This window comes from Electrophorus electricus, chromosome 6 (assembly GCF_013358815.1).
Source record: "Electrophorus electricus isolate fEleEle1 chromosome 6, fEleEle1.pri, whole genome shotgun sequence".
Classification (NCBI taxonomy): Eukaryota; Metazoa; Chordata; class Actinopteri; order Gymnotiformes; family Gymnotidae; genus Electrophorus; species Electrophorus electricus.
Genome location: NC_049540.1, coordinates 23,646,017 through 23,657,782, shown reverse-complemented (window position 1 = coordinate 23,657,782; position 11,766 = coordinate 23,646,017). Strand labels below are relative to the sequence as shown.

At 36.2% G+C, this 11,766-nt stretch overlaps 1 protein-coding gene across 2 annotated transcripts; it reads right to left on the bottom strand.

Moving 5' to 3' along the window:
• Nucleotides 1-561: 561 nt before the first annotated feature.
• wdr73 (WD repeat domain 73) lies at nucleotides 562-5,557 on the bottom strand. 2 transcript variants are annotated; one of them, XM_027005547.2, is made up of 8 exons: nucleotides 5,181-5,557; nucleotides 4,509-4,576; nucleotides 3,472-3,557; nucleotides 3,220-3,308; nucleotides 2,660-2,727; nucleotides 1,818-1,979; nucleotides 1,372-1,740; nucleotides 562-1,274 (listed from the first exon to the last, which is right to left on the bottom strand). In XM_027005547.2, exons 1-8 carry the CDS (start codon nucleotides 5,231-5,233, stop codon nucleotides 1,033-1,035), a joined length of 1,137 nt encoding a protein of 378 aa, XP_026861348.2. In that variant the 5' UTR covers nucleotides 5,234-5,557; the 3' UTR covers nucleotides 562-1,032. The 2 variants fall into 2 exon arrangements, with proteins under 2 accessions (XP_026861348.2, XP_026861355.2); XM_027005554.2 differs by lacking the exon at nucleotides 1,818-1,979.
• Between the last annotated feature and the right edge of the window lie 6,209 nt (nucleotides 5,558-11,766).

Here is an 11,766-nt window from a genome sequence, read left to right as displayed (position 1 = left end):
ATTCTACAGATGACAGTGGAGAGACATGGAAAAGGGTAGAAGAATTAAAGGAAGTGTCTAGTGCATGTCAGATTGCAGAGATCATGGATAACAATGGTGAGCGGCAGCTGTATTGCAATGCCCGAGGCACAGAAAGTTAGGGAAAAGAGGCTTGTAGTAGTAGCAATAAACTAGCTTTTGACACATGCAACTTTTCAACAACACTGGTGGAAACTGAGCTCAGATTGCCAGGGTAGTGTTGAGCTTTTCACAATCATTAGCAACCACAAGCACTGCTAAACATCTGCTACATTCCCATCCAAGAGAAGGGATCTTGGAATTCGTCTGAATGTGTCTCCCTCAAATGCTGGTGCACGGGACAACCCACTGATTATCCAAAAAAAGTCCTAGTGGATAATCTGACATGACTCAAAGTGAGGACAAAGATACATTTGCATATCTCATGGAATGGGGGGATGATCATTATGCAGAAAAGATAGTCTTTGTGGAATTTTTGTTTTCTGAGGAAAATAAACTGACAATGAAATAAGCAAATTATAGAAACCTTAATCTCTATAACAATATATAGTCACACAAATATTTTATTTACACATTCAGTAACTGTCAGAGTTCAGGTTCCTATGTATTTTGCTGTTCTATGAATACAGTACAGGCAGGTTGCCTACATATTCTTTTCCAGCATATGCATAATTGTCTACAAGAACTGATTAGGAACAGTCATTTATAGTTTAAGACAGTGGAAAGATTTCCTTCGCAAACCTTGCTCTTCCTTCTTATCTCTAATTATAAAGATGCATAACAGTTGGAAATACACTGAACAAATTGTTTTATACCCTGCTAGTAAAAATGCCTCTATGGCCTCTACATTGTTTTACTAATATGGTACAATCAATCAATCAGATTTCAATGTCCATTTATTTCTATAAAATTTTACTGGGCTACTGAAATGGCATTTAGGCAGACTTATTAAACATGTCTCAATAATAATGTGAAAGTCAAACAACATATTTGTGGTTTTAAATAATAAAAAGATCAAAAATGTTCAAAATTTTTGTCTACCCAATCCCAAACATGTATTGAGCCATCTGAAGCAGCTGATAGAAGAGTTCTTGGTCGCCATGGATGCCACACATGAGTAGTAACAACCAGCAGGGTACCATCAGTCTTTGCCTCATGTGACAGGTCATGACCCCGATGTACAAAAACAGGCTGCGGTGTCTGAGAGACAGTGCTCCAGCTAGTTGTGTCAAATATATGTACTTTTCCATCAAATCCTTAAAAGGAAAACAATACTGTGATTTCAATGACACATTTTGGTGCAACCAAGTGCCTCAACAGAAGTAATTAAGTAACACCAGAAAAAAAGCCTACCTGAGACAGCTAGACAGCTGTCCAGCACAGGGGCCCATGTCACATTCAGAAAGTCACAGGTGGCCATATTCTGCTGCAGGTTAAGCTGGGCTTGTCTGACTGGACTGCACAGGTTTCGTAGATCAGACACTAAAACCTGACCAAAAGAGGAGAGCCTTGCTACAGTGCAAGCAGCAGGGTCTGAATGGGGCTGATCTTTTCTCAGTGCAAAAACCCAGTGTGATCCACTCATACTCCCATGGAGAACATAATGCTTCATCCTTGGATCTCTTGTGTCTCCCACGTACAAGGTGCCATTGTTTGCACAAACAACAAATGTGCTGGAATTCACAAACTGCAGACCACTCACAGCATCCAATGAATCTGTTCCTACAGACATCAAAATAGTATCAATTCATAAGGGCAATAACAGAAAGAACAAAAAGAAACAGACACATTGTCATTACCTACTGCATAAAGAACTCTCCCTGAGACTAACTCAGTCTGTTGAACATCATTGATCCTAGAACCATGTAGAACAGAAGCACCATCTGTCACTCCAGAAGCTATTTTTCTGCCTTTGTCTGACGGGCATTTAGGGTTTATAACTCCAGTCCTCTTGATAATATCTGGGTTGCAAAAATTGAAAATGTTTCAAGGGGATGTTGACCTTCACATTGGTCTAAACACATATAGGATAATGTCTAGGCACCTCAGAGAGTTTTTATATCAGATTCTCAAATAATTTGTTAAAATTAATTAAAATAAAGCTACAAATTTCTTTTTAAAGACACAAATAAAAACTGGATCCGTTTATGCCATCTACAAAACTACACAGTGGGAACCTCTATCTGAATCATGGCAGGAACTTGCTGACCACCCTTAAGAGAAGTAGGTACTTTATAAAAAATGTTTTAGGTATTAAAAAAAATATGTTTCAAGGGAGGGAATTGATGTCAGCTACTCAATTAAGGTACTTCGAGACTTAAATTCATCTGATTATAAAGTTTTGTAAATCAAATTAATATCTATAAACTATACATATTGACAAAAACTGGCATAATTAGAAATCATCCTTTAAGTGTTTAGATAGGCACTTTTGTGAAAAAAAACAAACTTGATCTTCCCCTTTAACTATGAACTACAGCTTTAACATACTTGAATTAAACAATTTAGATTACATAGTAATCAAGAGGCATGAACAATTATTCAAGAAAAGATGACAACACGAAGTATTTCACAAAGCTAAAAATGATTAAAATGTTAAAATAATGGTTAATAAAGTGTAAAAGAAATGTTGAATAGTTACCACTATCGCCTTCTCCGATGTCCCAAACCTGGAGTTTGGAACTGTACTGCCCACTAGTAACCACACATCTGTCATGGCAAAAAAAACCATCAGGGTCACATAACCATTAGATTGGAAAACTTCATTTTCTAAGAGTGAAAGATTAAATTCCCTCCTTTTAGTAACCACATTTTTTAGAATCATTATTTCTTGTAATACTTATTCCATTCCTCAATGTTACAACCATTTTATACCTCAAAATAACCACATGATCTCAGTTTATTTTCATTATTACTTTGGGATGGAATGGTACTTGGGGGATGGAGAGTTTTAGACAGAGCTCTAAGCACTACTTACTTTCTTCTATGTGCCACCTGGTTCACATTTATGACTTGGAGATAACATTTTATCAGGTTTAAAAGTGCTTTCCAATTTATGATATTAAAATAGGTCTATAACAATGGGGTGAAGGAATGTGAAAAGAAAATGCAGTATGAAAAACAAAATCCATATGAAGGGAATGCAAAGGCATTCAATGAATTAGCAAGACTTCCTTTTACATAGGCTAGTTTATCCAGCACCTTTTCCCAAAGATATGTCTCAGGCATTCAACAGGTTCATCACAAAATCCTCCATGCTGCAATTTAAAGTCTCGCTCTGGACAGAGGCCCTTTTCAAAATTATAAGAGAAAAAACATTAGTTAGAAAAACAGTGTTAAGCTTATTGCTTTGGTAAGGATAATGAGGTGGGATGTGTGCATGTATACACATGCATGAATGCACACATGTGTAGGAAACTGCATGAAGGATATTTGTCCAATTTTTTGATTCACCTTGTTACCTCCAGCATATAGCTTCAAAGGCAATAGGAGCTCCAAAATTTCATTCCTTGCAGAAGAGTAATCTGCTACACATATACCTGCAAAAGACAGTGTTAGTATAGTTTCCTTTATGAAACAATTTAATTTTAATAGTTATTCACTGGTTAAACCTGGTGTAATATTTAGTAAATACAATTACTACATTGTACATGTATGAAAATCTAGAATAAAAGCAACGTGCTATACGTTTTTCGACACAGTATCGTTGGCTCAGGGTTCTTTATTCGCCAGACATTCACTCAAGAATGGCCTGGTTATTAAAAATAAAAGCACGCGCAAAAAAACTTTAAATAAAATTCAACTATTTTTGTTGTGAAATTATTCCCATACTATGGCTTTCGAAACTGATAACATTAAAAGACAGTAAGTAATATTTACCTACGAGTTAATGCTAGCCGATAAGCGCCTCTGTGCGCTAATGTAACGCACCACACAAACTAGGCTATTCCTTTCAGGTCAGTGCGCTGCAAACATGTTGGTGGTAAAGATGTATACCACTTATTTTCTGTTCGCAGAATAGAGAACATGGGACTCACTATTAAGCCACATGACCCAGAGCCCCCATTTCAGGCCTGGGGTAAAATACACACAAGCAGCAATGCATTTCATGTGCATTTCATTTACATATTTGTGAAAATAGATTAGGAGTGGGTCATACGGTTTAACAACGAGCCCCATCTCCCGTAGTTAACCAACAGAAAATATAGGACGTCTGACATTTGTTTTCCCACGTGTTAATGTAGAAATAGTATTAACGGTTTTTAGCGTGAATACTTAAAAAAAAAAATCAGGCCATTATTGAGTGAATGACGTATATCGAGCATTTACTGCGGTCATTTTTCAAAGATTAAGCATACCCAATTTGGACCTTACACACAATTTACATCAGAAATTATGTTGTTTTTCCAGTCGGCGTTAAAATGAGTGTTGGACTTCGTGACTCTAGGCTAGACACATTACAAGTTATATAGCGAGTACTTTAAAGTTACTTTTTTCACCCGTCCACTCGATTACTTTTGTCGGATGCTCAAGCTGAAATACGTGCAGATCTCTGTAGCTGCAAGAAAGACATAGGAAACATTGATGACAGCTGCCACAGCACCTAACGAATAAACAAATTAAACTCACCAACAAAGAGAGAACGTTTAACGAAACTAGGACGCATATTTGTGTTTACACACCAGTACAGAATTCACTGAGCCTTAAACGTTGCAACTGCAAGAAACAGCAGATTCCACACATTGAGCATATCCCAGCTACAGTCTGAAGAAAGTAAACCATCAACTAACATTTGCGCTTTGAACATGTGCAGAAAATGTATGCCAATTTAACATCTTATCTAGCGTTAGCTAACCTGGCTAGGTTAACCAGCTAGCTACCGGTGATATGAGCAATCACCTACTTGGAATATATTATCTAGTTAGTTAGCGTTGTTATTTACATTTAATTTAACACACTGAAATATTATAACCTATATTAGCTAACATTAGCTAGCTAACTTTACTAATAGCTAATAATTCATCATAATTTATTTAACCTAGCTAGCTAACTAATGGCGCCCAATAGTCTAACCTACAGCTTGTCTGGCAACATAAATCGGTTAAAAATAAAGCTTAGATAACGTTACATAGCTAGTTAGCTAGCTAGCTAGGCTAACTTACATGTGTAATGACTCCATAAACCAGTCGTCTGCTTCGTCAGACGATATATCCATATTAGCAGTCCCGTAAGTCTAAGAGGTTTATCCTTAACGTAGCATTAGCTATCTATATATCTAGATGGCTCACTAGCTAATAACTAAATTTGTTGACTAGCACCTATCCTAGTTAGCTAGCCAGCTACTAACCTATAACAAATCTCGATAACGTTATAAAATAAGTACCGATATAAGCAACAAGCGAACCATCTACAATACCTAGCGGTTCTTGTCAAAACGATCGATAGCTAGTTAAGAAGTTTAGCTACCTAAGCTATTGTAGTTAGGTTAACTAACAGTAGCGCACTTTCAAAGGTGCAGCAGATGTCCAGTCTTCTTCCTTTCTTGTTTAGTGTCACCTCCAATAGCGAGCAGCGTGCTGCCACCTGCTGTAAAAGTAAAATGAAACCTCGACGTGCCCACGTCACATCACCCCCCCCCCCCGCTCTCTTTTTCTCTTTTCACAAACAGCTACACCTAAACCACATATATATCCTCATATAACTTCTGCCACTACACATTACCTACCATCCCCTCTAACTTCACAAAAACAATCATAGTCTCTTCATGCTGAGGACACCAACTTCCCAGACAGTGCTGTCCCAAGGCCTCATACTGCTTTTATATACTTTGCTGATGTGGAGTCAATGGGAATTTATTTAATCAACTGTGAGACTTGTGAAGATCTAAAACAGCAACTGGGGATTCAACCAAGGAAGCAGTTGAATTGTTAATTTGAGGAAGGATTGTATTCTTTTACTAGAGAAAAAATGTGCTTTCCTCTTCTGGAAGGGGAAAGATTTATCCAGATGATGGAGATTAATTACATTAGAGGCAGTTGAATGAGGAAGTGAATAGGCATACCTTATTTTAAATGCTATACAATTTAAGCTCTCTTTTGATAAAAAGAAAGGCTCCTTAGTTCAGCTAGCTAGAAATGTCATTGTTAACCCCTAAAACTCCAAGGACCAGCCTTAAGATTAATAAATATTAAAACAAGATTTTGAGAGATTAATACATTTATCATGGACACATCATTTGTTCCTGAAAGCAAACATTTATTATGCATATACAATAGATACAATATTATCTGATATGTCAAGCAAAAAGTGCAATGGTATGCAATATGTCAAGCAAAAAGCAATGGTTCCAACATACCACAAGCAATTGTAGTTACATTTGGGTTGACAAATTAAGCTAGCATTACTTGACATTGACAGCAATTAAATTAAATTGTATAATTTGGGGTATATTTTGGAACACAATGCTGCAATTACCAGTCTTAGAATAATTTTAGAAATTACACATACACAATTTACATAATGTAAAAATTATAATACTAATGATACAGTGAATAGAGACTCTTTAAATGCCTTTTCATTTAAGTTACAGTTTTAAGAAATGTTGAGTCACTGTGATTTCAGTACTCCCCATTAAACAAGGTTGCCAGATTGGTATGATTTATGTCACTCTTTAAAAATGTTTTCTGAGCCTGCTTTTCTGAATGCTTCCACTCACTTCGGGCAGAGTTCGGGCAGACTTGAATAATTTTTTTGCCAAACTGAGGTGGAGTGGAGAGACTGCAGAAACTGGCTATGTCAGCAAAATTGTTAATAAAATGTTTAAGTTACATGTCCGATCTGTATACCCATGTCACCTGTGTCCTACTGTCAGACAATGCTAAAGAATATGTTTGGAACATGTATCTTCATATATTGTTTCATTTAGAGGGAGAAGCATTATCACTCAATATAGAGCTATGAAAATTAATATCTCTGAACCAAACAGCAGGTGTCACCCTTGCCTTATAAAATAAGCCACGTGCTTAAAGCACATGGAGATGATGATCTATAAAATGACAACAGTACAAGTGGATCCTTGTAGCTTTTAATTTACTTATGTATAAATTCCAATGTTATCAACTTGGTTTTTGTGTGTGTGTGTGTTTTGTTTATGATAATTGTATTCTACCAGATTAACATCTTGCACTACATTTTCCCCATGAAAAATAAATAAATAAATAAATATAGTGAAGATATGCCTTGAAAGGTGCCTGTATTCATCTCTTAGTCATCCCTTTCCATCACTTCCATTAAGTATTCATTATAGCAATCAACCAATGTTATCAAAATTTTTCACCAGTTTTTTGCAGGAAGTGAAATTTTTGCATTTTTGCATTTTTCAGTTTCATAGCTCAGTCAACTTCAGGCTAAAAGCTCTATTCCAGATAAGAGGAAAAAGAGGTTTACAGAGGGTTTGATACACAAAGACAGAGTGAGAGGATGAATGAAAATTGGGTCACTACATTATAAGGCATGATCCTAATATGGATTGTCTAATGCATCATCACGGACAATACCCCATCAGAAAATCTAGAGTTAAAGAAGAATATTAGGACAGTTTTATACAGCAGGATCGCCAAGACTTTATGTTTCTGATGTAATGAGAGCATTGTGGACCAAACTCTGAGTCTGATAGTAATTATAAATTGTACACTCAAGATCAAATCTAAAAAAATGTCTTGAGTGTTAGATCTATCTCTAAAAGCATCACTGAAGCCATTGCCATGAATGTAATTTTAAAAAAAACCTTAACACAGTTGGACAGATCTACCTAACTTTGTAAATGAGGTGGTATATAGAATCAAGTCATGAAGCCTAGTGCTGTTCTTGCATAGATTAGCAAGATAGCAAATGTTTGTTTAAAGGAGACATTATACCATGGACTGTATAACTGCAAGTTTTATTCTTCAAGTAATATTTTGTTGCAATTAATGGTTATATTGAGGCTATAAAGTTTTTGACATATATTGTTTTTTAGGAAGGCAGGGGTAAAAAAATAATGAAAGAAAATAAAATAGAGGAAAGGCAGTAGACAATTGAACTAAAGTAAGCTACCTGGCAATGCCAAAAACTCTATGTGACCTTGCCATGAAACTCTTCCCACTCATTGTATGGGTGTTCGGAACAAATATAAATAAAATTAATTTCAGCTGCTTTATCAAACTAGCATAATTCTTCAACTACATTGTAATGAACAGTCCCACACAAAAGATTCCACACTGTGACACTGTGTAAAAAGAAATGACCTTTCTAAAGACACCAAACCTAGATTTACAAGGATTGTCTTACACTTTTCCTTCAGTGGATGCATTTCAGTGAGTGTGAAGAGAAAGATGGGGATATTGTTTAGGGAATGCAAGTTCATGTACACAGAGTAAATCTTGAACAAAAGACAAGTCTGCAAGTCAGTGTGTAAATCTGTTGTTTCAAGCAATATGTGAAGCAAGACAAATTTCTTATCTTGATGGTTTTGTTTTGAAACAGGCAGTTTCATTTGTTGTTAGAGACAACTGTCACTAGTGATTGATTTTTTTGTCTTATTGTTTAATAACAGTACATAGACAACAACTTTCTGGTCTAGAACTGTATTGTGTCTAGGACTTATGTGTATTATGTAATCACTGTCTCTTCTTTCTCTCATTCCTCTCTTTTGTTGTCTTCTTTTACTCCCAACCTTTTTCAAACTGACTATTGATCTATGAAAGTACTTACCCTCTTTTTATAGAATATAAATTTTCCATTCTGGCATCCAGATGGTGGAATGAACATCCCTGGCTATCTGAACACCTGAGGCAATGGCTGTCTTCAAATGGAGACTGAAGACTCATCTCTTCATTGAGCACTTAAATATGCACCAACTAACTAAAAAGAAAATCCTTACTGTTTTTCTTTCCTATGGTACTGATTCTTCTCTAACAGGGCTTTAGCTTGATAGTATTCTTGATACTGAACATCCTGGAATGACAATATGTTTTGTTAGACATTATAAAGCACTTCTGAAAGTTGCTATGGACAAGGGTATCTTGTCAAATGCTGTAAATGTAGCATGTTAAAGATACTTCGTAAATCCACACACGTATTGGAGCATATTTCTTTCAACAGTAAATTGACTTTTTTTGTTCTCCAATGAGATTGTTTTCACTCTATTTTATTTCAGTAACTCCACTGTTATCTGTTAGTGCTAAGTATAAACAGATACTCAAAATATTCTCAGAATTAAACTTTGGTGTGATATTTTTGACACAGGCGTGAGAGGCGATGTTTTTTTTAGATATGAGGAAATCACCTAAAAGTCATACAAAAATTCAGGAATAAAGTCCAAGATTTTGTCAAACCATAAGGCGGCAGCAGCATGGCTTGTGAGTTGAGCAAGCTACAATGCAAAGTGCTGGACTATGGCACCTGTGGGCTTTAAATGGGAAAAAAACCAGAAGCAAAAGAAAAGTGAAAACAGGCAAAGGGAATAACTAAAGTGTGTGGCAGTGGGGGAGTAGCTGAGGGTGATGATTGGCAGATATTGGGTAGTGCGTGTGCATCTGTGTGTTCATGGCTGGGTAGTGGCTGTTGTGTGACATTAGGATTATTGGATCTCAGATTTGCCTTGTGTATCCAGTGGTATTGAAAAACAAAAGTTTTTCATTTCACAGCCACAGAAACAATAGACAATAAATAAAGTATTTTTAGTAATGAAAAATCATTCTGATAATTTTCCCCCTGTTACAATTATTCCTAAATATGGTAACAGAAGAAGCGATCACATCACAAGTTCAGATCACTCAAATTCGCTCAAATTTAATAGTGAGTCAAACCAAAAGGTCAAGCTAATTAGACAGCACAATGTAACTGTGTGATGGATTGACAGAAACTGTCAGTGAGAATGTTCTATAGAGACAAAGGAAATGTCAAGCATCAAACACCAGGTGTCCTGCATGCTAAATGCTACAACAGCCTATTTAAAAAGAAAAGGGAGAAATTCTTTTCAACTGAAAGAGGACACAACAAAAAAGAGGTTTATATAATGGTGCTAGTTAATAGCCTTTAAAGCTTTTTGTGCCTTTCATCACAATTGGGCTTTGGCACTGTTTTTCTTTTTCTTTTGCTGTCCTTCAGTAATTCTTTCCATTTCATTTATTGTGTCTCTGCAGTGTTCATAAGCACCCTTCTAGTGGGGATATTGGAAAGTGTTATGATTCTTTTCTCCATCAGATTCATAGAAGGCATCCAGATCTTGCATGATTGAAAAAAAGCACAGGAGGTATGCAGCAATATATGTGCAGTGTAGTGTGACAGTGCCCCCCTCCCCAGTAGCCTCCATTAGACAGTGGTGGCATTGCACATGGTTTTTTGTTCATGTTTTTGTGTTCTCTTTCACATGTTGCTTCTGTTTCGGTTTCTTGCCACACCCCCTCAGGTGGTTGTGCTTCATTCACATCACCTGGGATTGTTGTTTTATGTTCTATCCTTTCTAAGCTTTGTGTGTTTCTTTGACAGATTGTTGGTCATTAATAATACTGTTTCATTAAACTCTTCATCTGAAGACTCGGGTTTGCTTCCTCCTTTTTTCCTGCATGTTTTACACCCATCATATGTAGTATTCAGCATTCTGGGATGTCTTGCAGAGCTGGTCATTTTGCTAACTGCATAAATGGACGTTCCAAGAATAGTTCAGATAAAACTGAACTGGCTGTATCTTAAACCAGTCACTAAAGAGAAGTATCTTGGGAGGGGAAATTGATACTGTTTCTTTTTGATCTTTCTCTCTCTTTCTCTCTGATTAAGAATGGGAGTATATTAATTAAGTGAAAGTTGCAGTCCCTCATCCACTGAGATTAATTTGCAGACTAATTTCCTTACTAACTAAACTTTAAAGTATCCTGCCAGAGAGCCAAGACCTTATTTGCCTGATTTACATAATCTGACTACTGCATTCCATCACACAGATGAATATTAGCAGAAAATGTTACGTACTGTAATTTCCTACCAAGATAGCATCATCATCACCATTGATATAATTTCTGTTTCATTCATCTAAATTTTCAACATAAGCATAGGGATTGGAAAATACATTATTTAACCCTTATTATAGAAGACAATGAAACAAGTGTTTGGAATATGAGTCTAAGCATCTTTATAATAATTTCCCCCAAGTTATAAAAAAATGAAAGCATATCTCTTAAAATATTATCTGTTGATCTGTTGATCCATCATCCCTTTACCTCTTTTAACTAAATTTCATTTTGACTTCGCAAAAAGCTCTCACGGGGATATTTTCATAATCTGTGTGGTATGTCATCTGAAATCATAGGATGAAAGCAAAACATCTTTCAATTGTAATCTAGTGTTCTGTGTCAGCCATTCCTGGTGAATCTTAGAAATGTACAACGAACTACAATTTTGGTTAATTTAAAATGAGCATTCAGTCCATTTAAGGCTTTAAGCAAGTTAAACATGAAGAAATTACATTACTGATTCTCAGAGGGCAAGGAGATGCTTTGATGTTTCTTAGTGGAGCTGTCTCTTTTTCCTCACTATTGGACTTGTGTTCAGGGCATTAGTTAGATGAATGCTTATGCTTGGATAGAGAGGCAGAAAGAAATACAGAAGTAGGGAGAGAGACACAGAAAGAAATAGACAGAGAGAGAGATATAGAGAGAAAGGTCTAGAGTCTCCAGCAAAGGATGAAATGCTTGAGGGAGGCTCTTGAGGGAA

Coding starts and splice junctions, on each gene's coding strand:
- wdr73 (XM_027005547.2), bottom strand. CDS start 5,233: ATGGATATATCGTCTGACGAAGCAGACGACTGGTTTATGGAGTCATTA. Junction 4,577..5,180: donor TTTATGGAGTCATTACACAT/GTAAGTTAGCCT, acceptor TCTTTCTTGCAG/CTACAGAGATCTGCACGTAT. Junction 3,309..3,471: donor TATATGCTGGAGGTAACAAG/GTGAATCAAAAA, acceptor AATTTTGAAAAG/GGCCTCTGTCCAGAGCGAGA.